The 27,999-nt window shown below is 47.3% G+C and overlaps 1 protein-coding gene across 2 annotated transcripts in view; it reads right to left on the minus strand.

The window, feature by feature from the left end:
• The window catches only part of LOC144946996 (AMMECR1-like protein), a 60,208-nt gene that overhangs the window by 28,405 nt on the left and 3,804 nt on the right, over positions 1 to 27,999 (minus strand). For both annotated transcript variants that reach the window (XM_078876097.1, XM_078876096.1), the window contains exon 2: positions 10,403 to 10,945. In XM_078876097.1, coding sequence (XP_078732223.1) covers positions 10,403 to 10,945 — 543 coding nt within the window. The remainder of the gene's footprint in view (positions 1 to 10,402; positions 10,946 to 27,999) is intronic.

Genomic DNA, 27,999 nt, shown 5'->3' on the forward strand with positions numbered 1-27,999 from the left:
TCGTGTAGTCTACTGCACACAATAATCGAGTATTACCGCCTGGTACCAGATCGATGCAGGGTTGGGGTGTTACGATGCAGACTCATCCATTATGGCAAACCATGCTCATGGGTGCCAGTGGCTCAAGAGGTCAGAGATTTGGAGTTGGCATCGTTTGAGATCCTGGGCTTAAACGCAAGCAGCCACCTAATCAAGTTCATTTTATTTTGTTTATCAAGGCGAAAACTCAAAGAGACCAAGATGGACCTTTATCTGCAAAAGAGTGACCTGGGTAAACCATAGTAATGAAAGTAAAAACATGAAACCAGAGATAATTAAACCTGGGTTAAAGAATTGCCAATCGATGGTCTCTGCCCAGTGACCAACTACTCCTAAAAAAATATCACATTTAATTTGGTTATTCACATAATTTACCTCAATTCCAGCGGTGAGACTTAAAAATACAAGTTTGACTGCCGTTCGATATTATTTTCAGTGGCACAATGGGTGGGAAAGTGCTGCCCCCAACTATGTGATCCAAAGGTCACTTGAAGGGGTCTCAGGAAGTAGCTCTGTGATTTTTGCTTCCTAACCCAAAAACCTCTATTCTGGATATCTGCTTCCATTGGACATTGCCTAACATTAAGGGCCGCATTGTTCTGCGAGATTTGAATAGATTCTTTGTCTCACACGATGCCAATGGAACAATCTAGATACAATTTTACGGGAAAAGTTTTTTAAGAATTATAATTTCTGAATAAATTATTGGATCATATGACAATTCATTGAATGGTGATAGGGTCAAACATCATTCCTATAGTGCAAGGGCATCCTCATTGTTCACCACAGAGTACACAAAGGCAAGAGCAATTTGAACGCTAATCAGCCAGGTGGCTCAGCGGTAAGGCACGAGTTCAAATCCTGGTTGCCAGTTCACTCGGCCTATGATCCCTGATAAAATGAAGACTAATAATCAGGTTTTTACCCTTTTTTCTGGCAACAAAACTGAAACCTTTTTACGAGGATTCATGTCTGCATTAACCACAATACTTGCAGTCAAATGAAAACAAAAAAACACACTGATAATATATGCATTGTCCTTGAAACTGATTGGTCCACACCAAGGGACGGCTTTCTTTTGAGCCTCGACCCAATTGGTGCTCGACCAGAGGACGTCAAAAGGTGCACACAGCTCAAAGACAATTCACTATCAAAGTAATGAGGGCTCGGGGTGAGCAAAATGAAGACTGCCACTTTGTAGGAGAGTCAAGGTGACGGTCCTGTGCAGGTAACCAGCTGGGCTGTAAACGAGAAATTGCCTAACTTTGAAAGGAGACAAACGTGTAAATATACATATACAGTGTATACGCTACACTAGACACTGCAATATAAGTATATCCATGCTGAGTGTATGCTACCATATGTAACAATGTATAAGGATATGCCTGCATGCGTGCATATGGCAATTGTACAGTAGTGGATTTACAACAAAGCAGGCAATGTGGCACGTAACGGGGCCCCAGCTATGAACTGGGCTCCACTTTTCTTTGCCGTGCAAAGAACATTCAGAAACTATGAAAAGCCCAAATGAGGCTTAAGTTAAATTGTGTGATGCTCTGGCTCTGCCATCCCATGCGGTAGTTCTGTCACCATGGAATTGTCTACACAACATGGTGTATTTTGCGGGCCAGTCTCAAACAAAGGAATGAATGAAAGAAATTTCATTATACGTTTTTTTTTGTAACCAAGCTGTTTTGTATGCCAAGAAGACATCGTTTCCCTAACAATGGAGAGTTAAATAAAAAATACATATTAAAAAAAATTATCCTGAAGTTGAGTCGGGATAGGATTTTTTTTTAATCAAAGCAAAACTGTCGTGTTTAATTGAACATCCGTCAAACGCTTTACAAGCGTCTGCGTCTCTTGTTTGCACGGTCCCTAAGGCAGGCAACGTGCATGCACTCGTATATTTAAAATACACAATTCCCCGTTGTGCGCGGGGTCGAACTCAATCGCAACGCACAAAGCACATAAGTAGCCTCCCCGTTACACAAAGGCCAACACAAGCCTGCGCATACACAAACCCCACACAATAAAATAAAGCAGTGGCAGAAATACACGTATGCGTGCCTCTAGATTCTATGGACGGACAAACCGTGAAACTGATACGTGCAGAGTTCAAGCGTGCCTTTCTGGTGCTCCGATATCTGCTACTGCGATCATGTGTACCTCCAGCCGATTTGCTGAAGACACTGGTTCCCTTTGGCAAAGTTTTCTTTTCCCTGTGAATATCAGTCACTAGGGATAGGTGGTGAATGGATTCTATTGTGCAGGTCTCATTTTTACAGATACGACTAATCAAGTAGAGGTGGCACTAAATAGATTTTATTTTCCACGTTTAACCAGTGGTAATCGCACAGATAACACAAAGGGTTATCATCGTTATCAAAAGTGCGGTCACGGTATCACGGAAGAGGTCACACATTCAGTCTGGCTCTTTAAAAAAGATGACTTTAAAAAAGGGACACAACGCACTGAAACACAACACAGAAATAAAACGGAGACAATTAAACAACACTGCTGCATTATTATCCAGACTCCACCGATACAACAACATGCAATGCGAAAATCTACAAATTATCGGTGTGTCTGCTTAATTGTTCAAGGCACAAAGCACGGCTTTGGTCGCGAGGTGTAACTCGACATTGTATAAAATATGAACACTCGGACCAGGGCGCCGTTGTTTTAACGCCTCGCTCGGGGAGACAAAGAGCTGAACCCCGGTCGTGGTGCTTTATTCACTTAATTACAACTCGCAGCCCTTTGCTTAAGCAAGGACTTCATCAATTCACAACACTCAGGTGTAGAGATTATAAATAAGTAATGCACGGTCCTTGGTCGATCCACCGCCGTGTAGGTCTGGCCATACTTCACCATGCTGGTCAATGTAAGTCGGTGAAGACGGGGGCGGGGGTGGGATAGAATTAGTTCAGACATGACGCACAACCGACGATGTTAGTCACGGCCTGGAATTAAACTCGGCTCATCGGGTTCATAATGAACTAATACTTGTGCTATTAATACATTGATACTTGCATTTCCGTTGTTCGGTTCGCCTTTTTGGCGTTCTCTGGTCGACTAACACTGGTGGAGACAACAAGGCCGTAAAGAAGGCCCTCTCTGGTGTAGGCCATCCAGTTTCCAAGATAATACAGACATTATAATAATCAGAGGATGTTTGTTTGCATTTTTTGCTGCAAGAATGTGTGGTTAACGCAGACTTGATGCTATTGCAATAGGTATCAATTTGGTGTTTGAACGCCTTAATACTATACGGAATGGATGAAGTCCATTCTTATTTCTCATCATTTTGATACTGGCAAATAGGTCTCATATATACCACCTCCGCCACCACTCCACCGCCCAGGTATTTATAATCGTGGTGATGACCGAATGATGAGTTCATTCTTAGCCTCACACATCACCGGCGATTAAAACAAAACTAGATTTCAAACGCACGGATCCTAGGAATATAATGGCATATAATTCATCAAGACAAAGGGGCTCAAAGGGTGGGAGATACACGCATTCCTGTGTTAGGATGAACGCATGCCGCACATACATCCCTGTACGCTTACTCGCAAGCAATCTTCAGCATATACCTGCACTGTGTATCAGCAGCACCCATCAACACATGCATGTAACGTGTATACACACACTACACGTGTATGCATACAATCAGCAAGGGCACTTAAAAATTTACGTTCAATATTCGAATTTACAAAAAAATATAAAAACTTCAAGTGAACTGACAAGTATTTGCAAGATAACACACACACACACGTTAGGAACTACACACAATAACAGCACACTATTCAGAAGACAGTGCAATACAAGTACAGTGTATGCGTATACGAATTACACACAAAGACAACAGAGTATTAGGGTGGCAGTCAAAATTCAAGTTTGTCATTTTCAAGATCACACCTCCTTGTTGTATTAATGTGCCTGTTAAACTGAAGCGGCTACGAGTTTAAAAGGCGATTCCTCAACATGTACTAGTTTGCTCGACGGAATTGGAAGATGCATTACAGTACTTAAAGCAAAGAGTATCAGAGTAATAGAGGCATAGATGCCGAGAATAGTAGGGGGGACCCTGAGTGAGTAGGGGAGGGAGTTGGTGAGTGAGTGAATGATTGGGTAGGTGAGTAGGTTAGCGAGTTGGTGAGTAAATGAATGATTGGGTAGGTGAGTAGATAAGCGAGTTGGTGAGTAGGTGACTGATTGGGTAGATGAGTAGGTAAACTAGTTGGTGAGTAAATGAATGATTGGGTAGGTGAGTAGGTAAGCGATTTGGTGAGTAAATGAATGATTGGGTGGGCGAGTAGGTAAACGAGTTGGTGAGTAAATGAATGATTGGGTAGGTGAGTAAGTAAGCGAGTTGGTGAGTAAATGAATGATTGGGTAGGTGAGTAAGTGAGGTAGTAGGCGAATAATTGGGTAGGCGAGTAGGTGAATGATTGAATATGTGAATAGGTAAGTGTGCAGTTGAGTTAGTAGGGAAATGATTGGGTAGGTGAATTGGTAAGGGAGTATGAATGATTAAGTATGTGAGTAGGTAAGTGACTAGGTGAGGTAGTAGGTGAGTAGTAGGGTGCCACTCAATACACATCGAGTCGGAGTATTAGGGACAGACGATGCGGAGATGATCGGAGAGCCCTGCGAATACGAACAGAGGAGTGTGAGATTCTCAGATGTTGATTTATACACCACAAGTCACACATTGAGAGGAAAGATTGTGAGCCCAGAAAGCGGATAGTGGCACCCGAATATATTTCCTATAGACACACACACACAGGTCAAAACAACGAGCATGAAACTAGATAGGTTAGCGAGTGCTATGCATATAGGACGTGTGTATTTGTATAATGTTTACACATACAGAGTAACTGTACACACATTAGAAACGTGCGGCACTTTTATCAAACCACTGTCGAGAGGGCTTCTTCATGCCATTGTGGGGCCAATGGGGTTATTTTACCACACTTGGTGAACGTGGACTGAAGGCTCGTATTGTATACAGAGACAATATACACAAACACAGAGAGTTACAGACGCACACAACAAGAACACACACACACAGTACGAAGGTACACAACCATGCGGTGGTGCGTCGTACTACCACAATACAGAGGACATTTCACAATCCATTGCCTGCGATGAATGACCTCTCAAAATGAAAACATTCAATCGTGGAATTGGTCAAACATTCCATCCATGTAGGGGACCCCCCCTTGCGACTCGCACATTACTCCCGTTAATCGAGTCAACGTGGCAAGTCTCGGGGAAGGCTTTGTCCCACCGACACAAAGAAGATTGATGCGACGCATATGTACAAACATTTTTAAATTAAGTGAACACGTTAAGGGATATTGGTGACTCGTAAACAAACGAACGGAAATGCGACAAAGCACATCAGCGCATAAACAAAGACGTCGCTGCTGTTCTTGGGACATGTTGAGTTTGGCATCAACGTGTGTACACACACTTCCGTGTTCATGTGCGGGGAAACGGTACCGTAAATGGTACGAATCCGGGGAAAACGGAGTTCGATTCCCGCTCACGGCCAACATCAAGTGACGAAAATCGTGAACCGGTCCAGGGTCCATCACCCTAAGTCGACTCAAACCCTTAAAACAAGTCTCCCCGGTGCTGCTGTGTCGAGACATCAGCATTCGGGAGACAAAGGCGGACGGCCCTTTGTGGCTTTTGACCACAGCATCCAAACACGTGGGTGCAGTCCCGGCCTTCTTAATAGGTGCTCGCTAACAGCAGCCGTCTCAACGGCACTACGGTATATGCATACACGGAGGCTTTGTGTGTGTGTGAATAATGTCAAGTACGACTGCACATCTGCTTTAAAGAGAACACAACCTCCATCATTTGCAACCCGCGCAACGCCATGTGAGTCACGGCACTCACGGTACACGTACAGTAACACACTGTACGTGAGCACATTCAGCGCAACAATGAGTTTAAAGTCTACTTTGGTAACACAACTATAGAACCAAACACGCTATGCGTAGACTGCTGTACGGGCAACACTATCCAGAGCAGCCCCCCTCTTAATCGAGTCGCTTTGCATTGGGTTATGCTTTACGTTGGGGATGTTGGCCAAATGTGTTAACGTGACCCACGTGTTTCGCTTTTTGTGTGGAGGAAGGAGGGGGGGGGTAGAAGAAGAAAAAACACAAAAGAGATCCCGAAGAAAACCCACCACGCGTGTGACGGGGGGGTAACACTCAAAGCTTCGCACAGATGGATTCAAGAATCCATTGCTGAACTACCGTCGGCTGGCCACTTCTCAGCCCCCTATATATGTAGAAAAAGGGACAAAGAAGCTTCGTTTAGCAGTGCACAGATACGTTGCAAGTGGGTGCCAGGAGTGTCTGTCCACTCCACAGCACTACACATGCAGTATACACGAACACATGTGTACTCTGCGTGTCACTGGGTACACGAGTGCATCGTGCGCGTTACACATTGTCACACGTGCTTTTTTACAGTGCGCACACGTGCCACATCCGTGTACATATAGCATGTTGTATATACAGTACACACATTAACAGACTACATAACAGCAGTACACACAACACAGCAGCAGTACACACAACACAGCAGCAGTACACACACCAGTAGCAGTACACACACCAGTAGCAGTACACACACCAGTAGCAGTACACACAACACAATAGCAGGACACACAACACAATAGCAGTACACACAACACCAGTAGCAGGACACACAACACAGCAGCAGTACACACAACACAGCAGCAGTACACACACCAGTAGCAGTACACACACCAGTAGCAGTACACACACCAGTAGCAGTACACACAACACAATAGCAGGACACACAACACAATAGCAGTACACACAACACCAGTAGCAGGACACACAACACAATAGCAGTACACACAACACCAGTAGCAGTACACACAACACAGCAGCAGTACACACAACACAGCAGCAGTACACACAACACAGCAGCAGTACACACAACACAGCAGCAGTAAACACAACACAGCAGCAGTACACACCAGTAGCAGTACACACACCAGTAGCAGTACACACAACAGTAGCAGTACACACAACACAGTAGCAGTACACACAACACCAGCAGCAGTACACACAACACCAGCAGCAGTACACACAACACAGTAGCAGTACACACAACACCAGCAGCAGTACACACAACACAGTAGCAGTACACACAACACAGTAGCAGTACACACAGCACAGTAGCAGTACACACAACACAGCAGCAGTACACACAACACAGCAGCAGTACACACAACACAGTATCAGTACACACAACACAGTATCAGTACACACAACACAGCAGCAGTACACACAACACAGTAGCAGTACACACAACACAGCAGCAGTACACACAACACAGTAGCAGTACACACAACACAGTAGCAGTACACACAACACCAGCAGTACACACAACACAGCAGCAGTACACACAACACAGCAGCAGTACACACAACACCAGCAGTACACACAACACCAGCAGCAGTGCACACAACACCAGCAGCAGTACACACAACACCAGCAGCAGTACACACAACACAGCAGCAGTACACACAACACCAGCAGCAGTACACACAACACAGCAGCAGTACACACAACACCAGCAGCAGTACACAGAACACAGCAGCAGTACACACAACACCAGCAGCAGTACACACAACACAGCAGCAGTACACACAACACCAGCAGCAGTACACAGAACACAGCAGCAGTACACACAACACCAGCAGCAGTACACACAACACAGCAGCAGTACACACAACACAGCAGCAGTACACAGAACACAGCAGCAGTACACACAACACCAGCAGCAGTACACACAACACAGCAGCAGTACACACAACACCAGCAGCAGTACACACAACACCAGCAGCAGTACACACAACACAGCAGCAGTACACACAACACCAGCAGCAGTACACACAACACAGCAGCAGTACACACAACACCAGCAGCAGTACACACAACACCAGCAGCAGTACACACAACACAGCAGCAGTACACACAACACAGCAGCAGTACACACAACACAGCAGCAGTACACAGAACACAGCAGCAGTACACACAACACCAGCAGCAGTACACACAACACAGCAGCAGTACACACAACACAGCAGCAGTACACAGAACACAGCAGCAGTACACACAACACCAGCAGCAGTACACAGAACACAGCAGCAGTACACACAACACCAGCAGAAGTACACACAACACAGCAGCAGTACACACAACACAGCAGCAGTACACAGAACACAGCAGCAGTACACACAACACCAGCAGCAGTACACACAACACAGCAGCAGTACACACAACACCAGCAGCAGTACACACAACACCAGCAGCAGTACACACAACACAGCAGCAGTACACACAACACCAGCAGCAGTACACACAACACAGCAGCAGTACACAGAACACAGCAGCAGTACACACAACACCAGCAGCAGTACACACAACACAGCAGCAGTACACACAACACAGCAGCAGTACACACAACACAGCAGCAGTACACAGAACACAGCAGCAGTACACACAACACCAGCAGCAGTACACACAACACAGCAGCAGTACACACAACACAGCAGCAGTACACAGAACACAGCAGCAGTACACACAACACCAGCAGCAGTACACACAACACAGCAGCAGTACACACAACACAGCAGCAGTACACAGAACACAGCAGCAGTACACACAACACAGCAGCAGTACACACAACACCAGCAGCAGTGCACACAACACAGCAGCAGTACACACAACACCAGCAGCAGTACACACAACACAGCAGCAGTACACAGAACACAGCAGCAGTACACACAACACCAGCAGCAGTACACACAACACAGCAGCAGTGCACACAACACAGCAGCAGTACACACAGCACAGCAGCAGTGCACACAACACCAGCAGCAGTGCACACAACACCAGCAGCAGTACACACAACACAGCAGCAGTACACACAACACAGCAGCAGTGCACACAACACAGCAGCAGTACACACAATACAGCAGCAGTACACACAACACAGCAGCAGTACACACAACACAGCAGCAGTACACACAACACCAGCAGCAGTACACACAACACAGCAGCAGTACACACAACACAGCAGCAGTACACACAACACAGCAGCAGTACACAGAACACAGCAGCAGTACACACAACACCAGCAGCAGTACACACAACACAGCAGCAGTGCACACAACACAGCAGCAGTACACACAGCACAGCAGCAGTGCACACAACACCAGCAGCAGTACACACAACACAGCAGCAGTACACACAACACAGCAGCAGTGCACACAACACAGCAGCAGTGCACACAACACAGCAGCAGTACACACAACACAGCAGCAGTACACACAACACAGTAGCAGTACACACAACACCAGCAGCAGTGCACACAACACAGTAACGTAACGTCGTGGCGCAAGATGATCGTCCTAACACGGTACAGACTACACACGGGCATGTGTGTAAGTACACGCCACAGGTACTCGAGTTAAACACACAAGTACACACTGGGGATGTGAGAGTACGCGTAGTACTGTAACACACACAAAGCCTTGGTACAATTACAGCACTAGGAACCACACAGAGTGAGTGGTTGAGTCTTCGTAAAGTACTTGGAGGGTTGACACGCACAACAAAAAGTGTACACACACAGACTGAGTGACTTTTCAAGGGAGAGATCGAGTGAGTTCGTGACTTTATCAATGATTTCAGTCCGCCCAAGTCTAAAGCCACACAAAGTACAACAACAACAAAGCGAGTGAGCATATCACCAAGCTGTTCTTTCGTGGATCGATGATCAATGATCGAGCCGAGTTCACGTACTCGAGAGGGTCACACGAAAGGCAAAAGTACACACAGCCACGCGGTACACACACACAAGCACAAAGTACAAGCACAAAGTACAAACACTGGGTACGAGTGGTTCGATCAATTGCGAGTATCGAGAGGCAAGTGATCGGCGGATTAGTGAATGGTTGAGTAGGCGAGTGATTGGGGACTCTTTTGAGTCGAATCCACCGTACACGCTCGCACAAAGCACACACACAAGTACACGGATCTAAGTACACGGATCTAAGTACACGGATCTAAGTACACAGATCTAAGTACACAGATCTAAGTACACAAATGGTTATATCGCGAGTTGGTTTTAGCGAGCGGTTCGTTCATCGATCGAGCGAATCGGTGGCTAAGTGAAGCGAGGTGCTTGATCGATCATTTCTAGTGCGATTAGTTAATCGATTTGAGTCTACGAAACGAGTGCTTTCAGTGGTCGTGGTGTGTGTGAGTGAGTGTGTGTGTGGACGTACTAGGGGTCGTTGGTGAACCTCGGGTTCCTTGGCGGCTGGAACCCGTGGAGGTGCGCGCTCAAAACGTCGAAACAGAAGCAGCACATCTCAGGAGACGCCACCGCCGCCGCTCCGCGTTGTCCACCAGCCGCTCCGTTCACCATCATCATCGTCCTCGAGCCGGTCCCAGACATCGCCTCCCGGCCTCCTCGTCCACCACCACCACCTCCACCCCCCAAGCCAACACTTAAGCTGCCGCCTCCTCCTCCTCCACCTCCTCTGTCTAGCCCGTCCACGTGGCCATTGTGTGAGCCGGCTCCGCTTGACGCCGCCGCCGCCGCTGCTGCTACAGCCGCCGATGAGGATGATGATGACGAGGCTGGGGTCGATGATGATGATGTGGTAGAGGAGGCGGTAGCGGATGTGGACGAGGTGGACGAGGAGGAGGTGGTGGTGGTGGTGGAGGTGGTGGCCAAGCGTTGCTTTTTGACCCCGCAGCAACCCGCCGCCATGTTAGCGTCTGGTTCTGCGAGGCAGCGTCTCTTGCCCATGGTTCTCCAGGTCCTGTACACACACACAGCCACACACACACAGACACCCACACACACACAGACACACACAGCCACACACACACAGACACGTGTGGAGGGAGCGCATGGGGCGGGCTTTTAAAAGTTGATCTTCACCCCCATCGCCGTCGAGGCCGCCACGGCCTCCTCCTCCTCTCTCTCTTTCCTTAACAGATAGAAGTTTTAGCGGCGAGGTAAAAATATGGGGCGCAATAACTAAAGACGACGGATCGGTGGGTGTGTGTCGTTCCGGCGTGAAGCAAGAGGTTTTGATGATTTATTAATTGTAAAATAGCGCGCACTTCGCTGTTGTGTTATTAGTTGGCGGTTTGAGTGGTGGTGGTGATTTAGGCTGTCGTGGTGCACAGTAGAATTTGTATTTTACATTCTTTAGATCTTTCGGTAAAGTCACGTAGAAACGTTTTAATGATGACGACCGCTTGGTGTTGCGATTGAAACGTCGTAGTTTTTATTTTATTTATTTGAACATATCGACGTGACTTTACCAAAATACCCAAATAATATTAATTATTGCAGTCACGAAAGCTTTGTCAGGATTTAATTTTTAGTTTGCAGCTGTGGTTTAACACGTCGCTTTGTTTAAAATGTAAATCCGGCATTGTTTTTATATACACTCGGGGTTATGTTACGACGTGTGGTTTTTATTTTTGCTTAACGTGTTGCAAGCTGTGCCGGGTTATGTAGCCAAAGTGCATTGCGCTAAGTTATTTGACTAAATAAATGTGTGCGGTCGATCGATTTTAATATCGCGTGGTTTAATAAAGATGAAAAGGGGGGGAGAGTAAGTGTGGAAGAGTTAAAAAAAAGTGTAGGATTGGGTTTAATCCAATGCAGTAATTTTTTTAACGTAGTTTTGCTAACAAGTAATGTTTAAAGTGTTTAACGCATGCCCCACGCGTGGTGGGTTGTGGAACATTGAATAATTATCAGTAAGAAACTGTTTACAGCGTAACTAAATTAAATTAATCAGGGAAACGTTATGACACATTCGTTTTTGCGACGTGACAAAAATGTGTAGTTTGGTATAATACACAAATTGTTAAATTGCTTAACGGTACAGTGCGTGTACTGTAGTGTAATGCGTCTAAGTTTATTCTTGTTGTAACTTTCTACATTCTCATTCGTTTACTTACGATATGATTACTTGACGTTACATAACGTGTACCACTTCACTCTTTCAATGTTGATTTATAAAACAAACTAAATCTGACGTGTTTTGCGACGTATAGTTTGATGCGCGAAATTAAATCTAAAAACAAATAAATTTCACGAACGTCATAAAATAACTTAAAGTAAAACCACTGCCAACTTGACAGTAATTTAACAGTAGTATATTACTACACTATACTTCACAGTCCGATTACCACGGTACAAACACCTTGAATGATGATCTTAAGGTGAATATAAAAGCGCTGTGGAAACCGAGGAATTGATAATAACAATGTGCAGAATTGACTCAAATTACAGCGGCGTCCACCAACAGCACTGCGTCTGTAATGAAATGTATATCAATGTGAAACAAATAAGAGATTATTTAAGTAAATAACGTAATTTTATCGCATTTTAATTATAAAGCTGCCACGTGATTGGCCAACGTCTCGGCTTGCCCGCCCGCTGCGTTGTAAACACCTGACAGGAGGTGAGGTTCACAAACGACCTGGGGGCACACTCGCGACGGGACACGAGAACAACGCGCCACGTTAAAAGTGCCCCCAGGGCGATTGGTCTTTGTAAAACGTCAATGGAGGGGAGGGGCCCCGGACGAGAACAGCTGACGAGCCACGCCCCCACCCTCAAGGCGCTCAACATCAGCCGTGGCCACTCCACTGCTGGTTGTGAGGCCTCAGGTTACAGTGAATGTCTATTTTGAGGCCCTTCAGCAGTGGGCTGACAAAGGGGTGAGGGGGGGTAGATTTGTGTAATCATCAGCCGTGGTCAATACACCGCTGGATAAAGTCCTTTAGTCTGATGGTCTGTAGTGAAGTATTGTCTTTTGTGGCCTTCGTCCAGCGGTGGACTGACCAAGGCGTACAGTGCGCCGTAATTAATTGCATATCGGAAGAAAAATATTTTAAAAAATGTTTCCTGCCTGGATTCCTGCCTGGCGCGCGGCCAAAAGTGCGCGTGCGCGGCAGTGACGTCACCGCGCACGGCTTGCGCGATGACGTCACCGGCGTCCCGCCTCGTTGGGCTGGGCTCGTGCGTAATGACGTCACTTCGCCCCCCCCCACCACCCCGGTCGTGAATCGGCACAAAAACGCCGACCGTACTATACTGTAGTAAAGTATCGTACTGTAGTACAGTAATACGCTGTTGTACAGTATCACACTGTTGTACAGTATTACACTGCGGTACAGTATCGTGCTGTGGTACAGTATTGCACTGTTGTACAGTGTCGTGCTGTTGTACAGTATTGCACTGTTGTACAGTATTGCCGTTGTACAATATCATATTGTAGCACAGTATTATATCGTGGTACAGTGGTGTAGTGCAGTAAAGTATTGTGCTCCACTGTAATAAAAACACTTTTGCTGGCTGTAAGGACGGACAGGTCCAAAGGCATAATAATCATCACCAGCCATGGTCAATGCACTGCTAGACTGGTTTACTAATTGTATTGTTACCCAGGCGAGGGCAGCAGCCAAACCCTCTCCACGCGTGTTTATAAACCACGAGTTTCAGTCAATGTAGCTGTGACGGTCCGAAGAAAGCTTGTGTTGCCTCCGAAACGTCGTGATTTATTACTTTATTTATATTATTATTGCTATTATTATTTTATTTATTATTTATTTTTTCCCTACGTGACTTTTCCGAAAAAAACCCTAAGAGTATGAATCCTTGCAGTCACGAAAGCTTCAAATCTAGAATATAAACCACGAGTTTCTATTGCCCCTCCACCACCACCACCACCCACGGTGTTGTCGGTGCCATGCCGCACCCACGTGGTCAGAGGCATTGCGTCCGCCGCTGATGTTAGCCGTGAGTCTCAACTCGGGTGAACCGGGGTTATCAACACAGCGCGCTCACTACTGCGCCACCACTCCCGTGGCGATTCGAGGGCTGTATCGATCAGTATCGATACCGCGATTGTATCGCCCGGTCGATTTACAACCGGGCGATACAAATTCCAATCGATATTGTATTGATACTGAACGTCGATCTTGATGTAAAGCTTTTGTGACTGCAGGAATGGATATTCTTTTGGTAAAGTCACGTCGATAGAAACATTATCGATCACCTCCATGTAACGTGACGGCGTGACCCCTGCAGCCACTAGAGGTCGCTATAATCACCAAAGGAAGCTGATTTTCTGAACAAATCTTGATCGATTAATCACATGGGGGCAATCGAGGCAACGCAACAATTAATACATCCATAGTGTGATCTAGTTTTGAGTTCAACTAGAACCCATATCCTCCGGAGAGGGTCCTTGCCTATAACGTCTGTTCAGCGTTGGTACAAGCATGCCTGACTGCTGATGCGACACTTAATGTCAAAACCGGTCCAGAGTTTTGCCTGTGTTGAACCAATCAATACTTGCTGAAATGATTCACTCCGAGAATACCGTGATGGGTATGTGTAAAAAATAAATATTTTTATCGAGTAAGTGGAAGGACAGTTATGTGAACGAGACGTTTTGTCTGCTTATTTGTGTTACTACTACCGTGTAAACGGTCATGAGCAATCTGCTGCCGGATGAAGGCCTCTCCAATTGAGATCCTCTCAGGCAATAACTATGAACACTACATTGATTGCACAGCAAGGGAGAACGACTCGTTGATTAGATTTCCTCAATGAATCCACAAAATAATGATGTTCATATCCACATTTAGCCTTGTATAGCATAAGCCAACTGAGAGTGACATGCTAAAGTGAGCATTGAGACACTGGTACACATCTCCTGTTTCCAGCCCTGAGCCAGTGGTGGAAATTCCACATTCCTATGGCAGCGGCGACTGACTTCATGGGACAACAAATGTTGACGTTCCCGTGAAGTGGTGGTCATTTGTTTGACCCCCAAACGGATGATGGGGCCGAGTCAACCCAAAACCAAGATTTGAGTTCGTCACCTTCCGATTTGTGAGACCGCTCACTCCACCCTGAACCACTTGGCCAGCTCCCCGGCTTGGAGAACAAAACACATTGGTACTGTTCATATAGTCCGGTTATCTATAATTTAAGTGAAGCTTATACAGACTAAAGCTATTTTTCCAACAACCTGAACCAATGCAAATCAAAGCAAATGTAAATCACTGCAAGTAAAATCTGATGTTATTTTACTAATGCGCGTTTACCCAGGAAAGCCTCAATACATTTTTAGGAGGGTGTTGCTATATTGGGATGTGTGGCCAATTCCATTCACGAGTGTTTGGTTTCATGTGGAAGTAAACCAGGAAAAACATACAAGGGGATAACATTCAAAAGCTCCACACAGATGGATTCAATAATCTATTGCGGTACTGCCATCTCCTGGCCACCTCGCAGCCCAAGTCAACAACAGCTGGTATTACTCTCTTCTCTAACCCGCCCCCACTGGATATCCGTGAAAAAGAACTTCATAGCTCATGGGATTCTTTCAGGAAAAATAAAGATTATGATTCCCAGGCAGCCACGCAACCAAGCACTAACCATGCTCAACCCTCCTTAGCTTCCAACATCTCACGATAATGGTCTCTGTCACGGTGATTTTGTCACAAGCAAAACCAATAAACTACACAAGCGCACAGATCCACAGCATGGCTCCATCACAACCAAAAACATGAACAACTTCAAACATATTCGACCGAGAGATGCGAGACAATTTAAACCACATGTAAACATGCATTTAAGAAATTATCTCCCGTGCAATTTATGTGTGTTTAAACAATCGTGTGCATGGCAATAAGGAGGCATTAACAAGTTTTAAAAGTGCAACCCCAAGGTAAGAACACTCGACAACCGTTACTCAAACTCCGTGACTACGTGGTTTGTTTTTTTGTCAATTCAAGCTATCCGCCTCTTTGGACTGGAACCCACATTCTCATGGCCAATTTCGCTTCCAAGGGCTGTCTTGAATTCCCTGCGTCAACATTCAAGCCAGGCAACACACTTCCCCAAAACACATTGCAATCGAAAATGTCGGCGGCAGGAACGTCGAGTTTTGCATTTGATTTAAAATGAACTTGTGAAGCAATTGCAGTCCTGACCTTTTATTCGGATGTAATTTCCGAGAACGTAATTTTGGGAAGCATTTCTGGGAGAGACCTGCCAAACTCACGCGATCGCTCACGCATACAAAGCAATGGCACTTAAACGGCTCCGCACAGTAAGAATCAAGAATCAGTTACTGTACTGCCATATTCTGGCCACCTCACACCTTCAAGCCAACAACACGAGGTGTACAATGGCTATCAACTCACCGCAGAGGTCGCAACCGGGTACCCGATACCCGTCCCCTACCCGATACCCGGCTACCCGTACCCGGCCGGGTACGGGTAGCCGTTTGCGACCCTGGTGCGGCTGGGTACAGGTACGGGTAGGCCGTGAGTCACTGGTGAGTAACCGTTTGTCACTCATTTCGGGTAAGGTACAGGTACGGGTACCCATTTGCGACCCTGGTGCGGCCGGGTACGGGTACGGGTAAGGAATCAAAACCCGTTTGCGACCTCTGCCCCACCGGCCCAACCGCCTTCATCTCAATCCAATTGCTGATGTCTTCATGTCGAACACTGCACACCATATGCCACAGAACGGCACCACTGCGGGTGGCTGCTGCTCGTGTTATTGCAGACTTGACCGAGTGGGATGCCTGTTTTAGGTTTTATTCGCAGCATGCAACCGTCAGAGTTGTGCATCGATGGCCACGAATTGTGCATGCCAAATCCGCATGCGCATAGTTATATATACACAACAACAACACACACAGTGCATGAGTGCCGGGTCTAAAATAGCTTTGGGTTTAGTAACAGGAACTTAACCATGTGAATTCCTGCTTAATTTATAGACGGACAGCTGTGGTCGCATGCAGTCCTGCAAGATGATTGCCGGTGTCTTGTCCGGCGTTACCTTAAGTTTCTGATCTCGAGTCTGAACTGAAGTGGCTATCCCACCCTGATCCTGAAACTGTGTTTCCGTGTTGGTAGTCAACTCGAGTTGCCTGCCGTTTCCCTTTGGAGACTGAATTTTCTGGGCCAATTTCACTTCATGGGTGGCCCAGAATTCCCTTTGTCACACTTCGCTCTGAGCGTAAATACAATGCCAAGCATGATTCGCAATTTTATTTTTGGGTTAGGTCACGTAATGATCTTGATGTTTTGGCCACTTTTGTTTGGCGAGGAAATCGGAGTGCCTCCAAGAAAGCCCATCTCGCATACGAGGGGAGGAACAACGCTTGAGGTCCACGCCAATGGGATCATGAACTCATTTGTTTTGCTGCCATCTCCAGGCTCTTCGAGCCCCAGGGGGTTTCGGGAATGTCACGAATCTCTGTCTGATCCATCAACCCTTGCCTCAACATTTCTACGTCACCCATACCTGATCATTACTAATATTTTACCATTGCCACCATCATCAGCATCATCAGCGCCGGAGCACTACCACAATCTTTGCTACCATCATTGCAACGGCAATCCCACAACATTATCAGCAGCATCATCATCATGGCTTTCATAAATCCAATATTTATAATACCACTTGATTTCACCGACACCTGTACGATAGCAATATCCATTAGCACATCACTATCATCATCATAAGCAGCAGTATAGGCATGACCATCGTTATCAGCAGCAGCAGCAGTACCATCACCATCACCACGATCATCGGCATAACCATCGCCGCTCCGGGCACTGCCCACCCGCCCCGCTTGTGCAAGCTGCATCGGCATTTCCCCCACGTTATCTGGAAACCGCCGCAGCAAAAAGATTAACAACGTTGCACCACAGAGTGAGCAGGCGAGATGACAATCCGCTCTCACTGCAAAATAGCAGCCGATGTGTCGTGTTGCATGGGAATGGGCAGTGACTAGGAGCGCAGCCAGACCTCGCCAGCACCACAAATGGGTATTGCTAAACGAATACCTGTTTTAGATATGGCTAAGAGACATTCACATTTTTCGATTTAAAGCTTTCGTGACTGCAGGGATTCATCTTCTTGGTTCTTTCGGTCAAGTCACGTAGAATGGAAATAATAAAATAATAAAAATAAAACATTTAATAATTCTCACGACGTTTCGGCCACAACGCAAGCAGCCGTCCTCAGGTGAAGAACAGGTCTGTCTTTCCAAGAAGACATTCACATGTTCATATTCATAGTTGTTTACATGCGTGTTTAAAGTGTGTTTGTGTATGGCAGTGTAGCGGTTAGCCTGCTGCGCTATGAACCTGGCGACCCGGGCTCGATTCCCGCTCACGGCTAACACCAGTGACGATTATTTGAACCGGTCCTGGGCCTCTCCTAGGTCGACTCAGCCTCAAATGAGTACCTGGTGTGATGGCTAAACATCGCCACTAGGGAGACAAAGGCGGCCAGGTGTGGTGTTGGCCACACACCTCCTCGTGTGCTGGTCGGTCTTCAAAGGTGCTCGCTAATAGCACTTGGCCCAACAGTCTGTGAAGTCTATCGATCTTTGTATGAATCTGTCCTGGGCCTCCCTTTGGTAGACTCAGCCCGAAACGCATCACCTCTTCAGATCCCATCGTGGCCTTGATAGGTGCTCGCTAACAACACTTGCCCCCCCCCCCCCTTCATTCTCCAATTCGGCTAAATGTGGGATCTTCATGATGCATGCGTGTTTGTGTGGGGCACAGTGGTGCAAGGCTTAGTGAATACAGCGACCCCGAGTTCAATTCCTTACCGTGATGATCCGACCATCGTATGTGTTATATGTGTGTGTGTACTATTTGTATGTCGTGAGTGTTTTGTGTGTCGTGTGTTTTATGTGTTGTGTCCGTCGTGTGTATTATGTGTTGTGTACTTGGCCCGCCGTACATGTTCTGTAGGATTGGAAGCCTTGGTGGTCCACGTTTTTAAAAAGAGGGGACCACACTGATGGAAACAACTGATTGTAGCAGCTATAAAGGACATCTCCCTCCTCAGTGCCAGGAAAGGGCCTGGCAAAGAATATTCAACAAGGCTTGGCCAGGCACGCTGGCAATCACACTTCAGTCGTCTCTGGCAGATGCAGATCTGCACAGATGCCATATACTCTGTCAATGTGCTACAGTGGAGGTGTGCGGAATTTTAACACGACCTACATCTCTGCTCCATCGACTAGGCCAGGGGTCGGCAACCAAAATAACAAGAAGAGCCATTTCTTTCCAATTCGGTACAAAATTCAGTATTTCAAGAGCCGCAATGCATCTGAGTACATACTGTACATACGTACATATCGTCAAGAAGCAGCCCGTAAAGAGCCGCATGCGGCTCCGGAGCCGTAGGTTGCCGACCCCTGGACTAGGCCAAGGCCTATGATACAATCCAGAGGCCAGGATCCCCATTCTTCGTGGTACCCATTTAAAGGGTCAGCTCAGCTGGCTTGAAATATACAGGCTAGTCTGCCTGCCTCTGATAAATCCTGGATATATCCAGGCTGGATTGTGTGAGGAGCTCACAGATCCTTGAAAGATATGGACACATCGCCATCAGTGAGGGCCTCCAGCAGCTAAGGGCTGCGTTGGCTGGGCCATGTAACCCACATCCCCAGCCACCGCATGCCCAAGCAGCATCTGTTTGGCCGGAAAGAGGGTCACTTTCATAGACAGGTAAAAAAAGTGAATCTTATAATCTGGAGAATATCGCAATTGTGCATGCGTTGTGGGTGTTTGTTTGAGTATGTGTCTTGCTTCAAGATTTGAAGCTTTCGTAACTGCAAGGATTCATACACTTAGTTTTTTTCGGTAAAGTCACGTAGGTAAAAAATAAATAAATACATTATAAAATAAATAGTAATAAAAATCATAGAAATAAAGTAATAAATCATGACGTTTCGGAGGCAACACAAGTCTCCGTCATCAGGTCCCATTATTATTTTATTTCTATTATTTTTATTGGGTATTTTATTATTTATTTATGTTTTAGTTACGTGACTTTACCGAAAAAAACCTAAGAGTATGTGTCTTGCCTTGTGTATCGTTACGCTGTAAGCGCTGTCATGAGGCCCGTCCAAGTGAAACCGCAATGTCGCGCTTTCGTGTAACATTACAGACATCTCGGGCTGAGGGTAAATGGTCTCACTCGTTAGACACGGGGGTGCCATCTTAGCAACCCCCTTCTAAGAACTGCATCTCATTCCATCTCAATATATTTTTGGCCGCGACAACACTGAGCACCACCTCGCACTCTGCACAAATACAGCCACAACCAGCGTAAGCCATGCTCCTCTTATTTACGGCCCTATTACACACGACTCCTATAATTATCCGTGGGAAATGTAGGATGCACGATTGTTTCTAAACGAATCTATTAATTTGTATTTTTTATTTTATTAGTTAAGGCCCGCGAAGCTATACAGCTCTCTTTCAGAAGCTACCTGGCTGTCACATATGATGGCTCAACAAGGTGGCTTATCATCGTGTGGACATATATTGCAGACAAATACTCTGAACGCGTGTTGATTCTAAATGCGGAGGGGGAAAACCGGAGGACCCAGAGAAATATCCACGCGGCCACGGGAAGAGAGAGACACCGCAAAGTCCAAATAGACAGCAGCAGGCGTCAGGGTCAAAATCGAACCCACGACCTCCTGTATACCAGGCGAGGTAGTCAACATCTCCAAGCCACCGCGGTGCCCATGTTTATCGGGCCCGACTGGCGCACGGCAACCAATGATGGGGAACATTTTATGTGAGCGGTGGCCGCCCATCCAAGCATCGTCCAGGCTCTCAACCTCTGCTCCGCTTTGCGACGTCGGCCAAGACCGGGCGCGTTCCCGGGGCGATTTCGACGGACGCGCGCGGACACGCGGAGTCCAGAAAGACTGCGAACGCGAGACTGGATTGTAAATTCCATTGTAAATAATTCACGGCGAACGTTGTCGGTGAAGCAACAAGCCTCTTGGCTGGAAGCCGACGCCAAAAGGTGATGACGAATCGTAATAACGGTGGGACCGTGACCCAGTTAAATAAAGGGCATTGATCGAGTGGCTGAGTGCACCCATTGATTGCATTCATCTCGACATCGCTTTCTCACCGGGAGTGAAGCGGTCAGGCAGTCGACTTCGACCGCGCAGTCGCCACCGTGAGAAATGTGCGTGGTGGTGGGGCATCATCTGAAACAATGAGCGCATTGATGATGATGATGATGATAACGATGGCGATGATTATCGTGATTGACGGTGATAACGCCCATAACGTGGAATTCAAGCGAGTCCCAAGAAAGCACGGATGGTTCTCCGGTGACTTCCACACACCAAGCGGGTAGCACACCCGGCCGCCTTTGTCTCCCCAGCGGGTAACGGCAGTAACCACAATCGCACTCGGTACCCGTTTAAAAGGCTCAGTCGACCTAGCAGAGGCCCAGACCAGGTTCGGATACCCATTACAACTTGTGGTGGTGGTGATGATCAGAATATTCACGCAGATATCTAAAGCTAAGCAGTATTGAGCCTGGCTGTTGTTGAAATGTGAAAACGCCATGCATGGCAGGTGCTCTAGGCTGCTTCGGGGGCTACGTTGTGGGCAGTAGTGGGCAGTGCAGTACAATGTCACTGTTGTACTGCACTATGCTCCCACGTCTATGCTCTGCGTCGTCTCACGCCCACACTGACGAGCGTGGCGAGGAATATCAGAGAATTCCACAAAAGCCACATCGCGTGGGGACGACCTCATCCAGCAGTGGATGGGCAAAAACAAGCACTGCACGCGTGCACTACACGGTACATTAGCGTCACAGCAACAGGCTTTGCGTGTCAGGATGACATCGCCATAATGCGTACAGACGCGTGGTGCCCATCAGCAGAAAATATTCAAAATGATTAAAAGAAAAAATTCACGGCTGCTGAGCCACAGTGCCGAACAGAAACAGAACGCCAAGCGGCCAACAACAACCCGCACTAATACGTTTCTGGAATAGCGCAAGATTCTTCTTATTATTATTATAAGAGCATGGGTGAAGTGACGGTGGGAGAGGGAATTCCGAATTCGGGCAGTGCGAGCGAGGGACGAAGCAGAAATAGAAGTGGTGTGACCTGAAGTGGTGGTGGTTTGGTCAGTGGGTGAGTGAGTGGTTGAGTGAGTGAGTGTTGTTGTGGTCTGAAGTGTGGTTGGTGGTGGTGGTTTGGTCAGTGGGTGAGTGAGTGGTTGAGTGAGTGTGTTGTTGTTGTTGCCTGAAGTGTGGTTGATTGGTTGTGGTGGTGGTTGAGTGAGGGTGTTCTTGTGGCCTGAAGTGTTGGTGGTGGTGGTTGGATCAGTGGATGAGTGAGTGTGTTGTTGTTGCCTGAAGTGTGGTTGGTGGTGGATGGATCAGTGGGTGAGTGAGTGGTTGAATGAGTGTGTTGTGGCCTGGTATGTGTGGTTGATTGGTGGTGGTGGTTGACACAGAGCAGATGAGACACAACGGTGTCTCTCACACCGAGTCCTCGACACGGATGGAGCAACCAACGAGTGACGTTCACGGGAACAGCTTCCATGGTAGTAGCGCTAGCAGAGTGATGACGAAGCGACTGTCGGTGAGTGACTGGGGTGAGTCAGTGCGTGCTGGATCATAAACCAACCTGCCTGCGTTACGCATATTTATATTTGGTGCAGTGAGTTAGGAGCAGGGGTTCACCGCAGCCAGCTAAGGGCAACAGAGTTCCAACTTTGGCAGAATTCGTTCTTTGTATAGCAGCAGAACGTAATGGAAGCTCACGGTTAAATACGACAGACTTTGACGCGTAAACTAAAAACAGGCTTCTCCAATGTCTACTCAGCCGGATTAGTAACATGGCCATTCCACGACAGGTCAGATTAGATTGCTTTGCCAAGCGGATTACTGGGTTTGGTGAGAGCGGCACCAGGTGCTGCCCCACACAGTCAGCAGCACCAACAGCGTGGTCAAGAGTCCAACTTGGGTGGCTGGGCTTTAGTCGATGTTCAGATCACCTTAAGAGTACACAGCAAAAAGACAAAGATCCCTCGGTCTGGCCTTTAACAGAATGTCGGGGCAAGTGTTGTTCGCGAGCACCGACGAAGGCCATGAAAGGCACGCGAAGGGGCGGTGTGGCCAGAACCACGCCCGGCCGCCTTTGTCTCCCAAAGTGGCAATGTTTACACACCGCACCGGGTACTCATTTGAGGCTGAGTCGACCTAGGGGAGGGCCCGGGACCGGTTCAGATAATCGTCACTGGTGTTGGCCGTGAGCGGGAATCGAACCCGTGTCGCCGGGTTCATAGCGCAGGGCGCTAACCGCTACACTACCGCTCCCCACGCGTACACACACACAGCACGCGTCCGAACACGTATTAACACGCGCTCTGAATTTACAATGCAAATACGGAATGCACGCTGCGTGGATGGGGACCGTGTTCCGTCTCCGTGTAAGAAGCTGCGCTGGAATTCCACAGCCGGGCGTCTTGGGCTTGGACGAGCATCGCTCGTCACCCAGTGGAGCGAGGGGGGCCTCGTAGTGAACGAGCGGGACTCAAATAGGACCCCCCCCCCCTCCCGGTGTGAAGCCGATCCATTGTGTGAGTTGGAAACGAGGGCTCACGTCACACCTGGGTCGACTTAGCATCATTTGATGCTGAGGACCGGTTCAAATAATTATCGTCAATGGTGTTGGCTGTGAGCGGGAATCGAACGTGGGTCACTGGGTGTGCGTCATGCAGTGCGTTAACCACTGTGCCACCGTTCCCCACTTGCCCGCTCAAGGCTTTAGACGTGCACATACACGGCTGTGGACAGGCAGGCAGATAAACAAGTCAAAGTATTTGTTTTTGCTTACACACGTGGCACCTCTCTAGCACACATCTTCCACCCAAAGCGCCACCATTACATACAAGTTTTTTTATTTCACCAGGTAAGGCCCACTGAGATATATAAAGCTCTTTTTCAGAAGAGACCTGGCTACAAATGATAGCTCAACGAGAAATGGCCTATCATCACGTGGATATGTATTTCAGCCAAATACAAAAAAAGGCCTGACGTTGATCCTAAATGTGGAGAGAGAATACAAAAAGAACGGAGGACCCGGAAAAAAATCCACGCGACCACGGGAAGAGAGAGACACGCAAACTCCAAATATACAGCAGCAGGCGTCAGGGTCGGGCAGAAACCCACGACCTCCTGTACACCGGGCGAGGTAGTTAACATCTCGCCACCGTGGCACGGGAAAAGCAGCAATCGCAGGCTTGAAAAGGTCGAATGAGATGAATGATCAGGTGCATGGGGGCCGTTGAGAGAGGTATGAGGCGTGGGGGGGGGGTGCAGTTGATCTCTTGGCCTCAGGACCGACTGGGCCTCTGAGAGGGGGCCTCTCAGGAGCCCCCCCCCCCCGAAACTACATTATTTTTCGGCGCACGAAAGTTCAAAGATAATTTACATGTTGTTGCTAATCCCTCACATTAACATAGCCACTTCCGTGCCCTCGTCTAGGAGGCCGCTCTCCTAGCTTACAGTTGCATGCTAATTTCTCACATTAACATCAGTAGCCCCGGCCACTTTTTTATCAGCCTTGAGCTACACCCTCAGCAGCAGATGACGCTTTCACACCTGATGATGGACGCTTGTGTTTCGCCCGAAACGTCGTGATTTATTTTATTTTCTACCTACGTGACTTTACCGAAAGAACCAAATAGTATGGATTCCTGCAGTCACGAAAGCTTCAAATCAATATGTTGTACGAATTTGCATAATACTACATGTCACGTGCTCACTCCATTTGCAAGCTTAGTTCGGTGGTTGCAGCGTCAGGATATTCTATGAATCACAATCACTCACTGCCACCATCTGGATAAGGATTTTGTTCCACCATTACCTCAAGGCTGTAAACAAAACATGAGCACCAATGCCTCAATGGCTCAATTGAGCAGGAATTGATCCCCCCCTCACCGTAATTTATTTTAATTAAATATAATAATGATTTCAACTCGTATCACACAGCCGCACAGTATTCACCGTCTCTTGAACGCAGAGTCCGATTCGGAGGCGCGAGGAGGAACCGCAGACGGGTGGGAAGGCCGCAGCAGCCAGCCAGCCCCTCGCTGAGCCGGAGCCGACAATTGCCAAAGCTCTGCAATCCTCTATTCATGAAGATGCTTTCAGCCACGAAATGAGTGCTTAAACACGTGTGCGGAAACAGGGAGCAACCGGAGAAAGCCCACGCAATGCGAGGGGGCAACACTCGATCCCACACAGAGAGATGATATTAGTCCACACTTTTCTTACTCTTCCCATAGACGCATTGTTACGGTCTTGGTGAGGACAATATGTACAGTCAAACTGTGTTGTTAAAATAATAACTAAGGGGGGGGGGGGTGGGTGGGGGAAACACTGAATAGACGCAGTTTATTCCATCACCTATTTCGTTTATTGAAGTCAGAATTCGTACCTGCTGCCGTGTCTGTGCACAAGTAGCTCTGCGTGTGATGCGTCTCTCGAAATATTTTGGTCAAAGACGAATACAAAAAAAGGCACGTTGCTCTTCTTCTCCCGCCCTCCTTTGAAACGGCGTCTACCCACCTCCTTAGGCGAGCCCTGCTGCTGTGAGCCTGGACACAGCAGCAGCAGCCCATCCACCCCCCCCAGCCGCACTCTCTGACGCCACTAAAATTCGTTGCCCTCCCTCGCCCGTGGCCAGGTGGTCGCTCCTCCGTCGCTTCTTTGTCGGTGGCACGCGCGATGAATGACAATTAATGAGCGTCACGCATCTTCTTCTTAAGATGCGTGACGATCACAAGACAACTTAATCTAAGTTGTCTTGTGGTGGTTGTTGTTGTTGTTGTTTGACTTGCATCCCACTGGGATTTTTGCACACAGCGTTGGTGTACGGTTTTTTTCTGCAATATTTTGCTGTCTTTTCTTGGATTTTCTGTTTTCACTTAGTCACATATTCACTTTAAGATGTTTTTTGTTCATGTTTTGGTTTTTTGTTTGTTGCGGTTGCACCCGATTCAAGAGCCGAATGGCTCACAGGGCTACACCTAATAAATGAACTTGAACTTGAACTTAAAGGCCACCCCCCGCGGAGGTCGAGCGCGGTCACGTCGAGCCAAGGACGCGAAACGTCGTTGCGACAAGTGGCGGTGGTTTCTATCGGACGTTACTGACCGATGTGGCGACATCGGCTCGCTCCGCTTGAGAAGACGTGGCCATCGCCGCCGGTGGCTGTCTGTCATTGAAGCCCAGCAATAATACTACTACTATTAGTAAACAGTAGTAATGAGTAAGATAAACAAAAACATTGTTTAGTTGTATTTGTATATTGTTCAAATTATTTGTGTACGTTCCCTCTACGTTGCACTGCTGTCGTGTTTTTAGTATCGTTGTCGCTGTGACCTTCTGACCCGCCCCTTCTGGACGTTTGTCAAAGAGCAGCTCTTCGGGTTGCTCCAGAAAATATATAAACATTCTGATTCCGACTCTGAATCACTATTATAGTGACAGCTCCTTTAGTAGCGGCTTCCATAACATCCCAAAGCGCTCGACATCAATGCCAATGGGCTGCTTGTGGTGCGGGTAAGAAGAAGTGGCTGAGTTTAAAGAGGAGATGCCTTCTGAAAGAGAAGTGACTTGAACGTAGCCAACCCCAAGCGGACAAACCTAGCGGTGCCAGCTCAGTGGCTCAGACACGTATTGTACGTGTGTGTGTGTTGAACTTCTTTCGCACCGTACGTAACCAACCGTGCTAATCGGAGGTAACAACAATCTAAACACACAAAAAAACAGTTATCAAGAAATGCGTTTTCGCATGGCCATTGTGAGCCACCTCACACACATTCGCCTAATGGCTATGCCTCCCATATTTCTTGAAGGTAAATATAAATATATATATTCACTTCTAAAAAACAATTATCTATGGCTGTCGCCTGATGATGCTCGATGTCATTATCGGCGAAACGTCATCCTCGAATTGTAAATGTTGTGGGTCTACTCTCCAACACACCGATGTGCTGTACTAGTAACGATTTGGCACGTTCTGTTTACGTGACAAACCTTACTAATTGGCTGTGTCGGGTGGTGGTGGGTCTAACGACGCATTTATATTTACGCGATCTCACCAAAAATAACCTCTATTATGGATAATTTTACTAATTTGCAAAATTTGAAAATGTACAACTGCAACCACCCTCTCTCACTGCCTTCCGCTCTTCCCTTGCAACCCACTTCACTCTCTCTTGCCTAGTTCTAGATTTGAAGCTTTCGTGACTGCAATGATTCATATTCTTAGGTTTTTTTCGGTAAAGTCACGTAGGTAAAAAAATAAAATTAATAAAAGCCTCTCACCTTTCCCGTCTCTCCTCGTTGTCTTCCCCACTCGCTCTCACGCCACCATCCCTGTCCCCAACTCCCCATGGTCACCCACCATCAATCCACTCACCTCATTTCCATCTTCGTTTACTCCACGTATCGCCACCACCACCACCTCGTTTTACACAAATCCCACCCACTCGTCTCGCCAACCATCCCTGTACCATAATTAGTTATTCACTCTACAGCGCCTTGCTTGAAGCACGTGAAGGTTAAGGCGCCGTATAAATGCACGATAAGATAGCTTACTCAATTGGGATCTGCGTCGACTGTAGTCATCAATCGTCGCGCCCTTCGGACTGCTATAATAGACGCGGCAGCACCCTCCTGAAAGGAGGTCATGAGACTCGTCGAGAGCTATTCCCGAGTAAACGAGCGGAGACTAATAGCAATTCTGGGCCTGTCTGACGCCTTCGGTAAATGCCCCCCCGTGATAGACGCTCCCATCCACGTGTGTGTAAGCAGGAGGAGGGGGGGGGACGTTTTTTTGTCGAATTCGGTATAGAATTAAAAAAAACGACTCAATATTTAAAGAGCCGCAATGCAACGTGATAGAGACTTGCCGCATGCCGATCAGACGCCGCAGGTTGCAGACCCCCTGCG

Source organism: Lampetra fluviatilis, chromosome 43 (assembly GCF_964198595.1).
Source record: "Lampetra fluviatilis chromosome 43, kcLamFluv1.1, whole genome shotgun sequence".
NCBI classification, from domain to species: Eukaryota; Metazoa; Chordata; class Hyperoartia; order Petromyzontiformes; family Petromyzontidae; genus Lampetra; species Lampetra fluviatilis.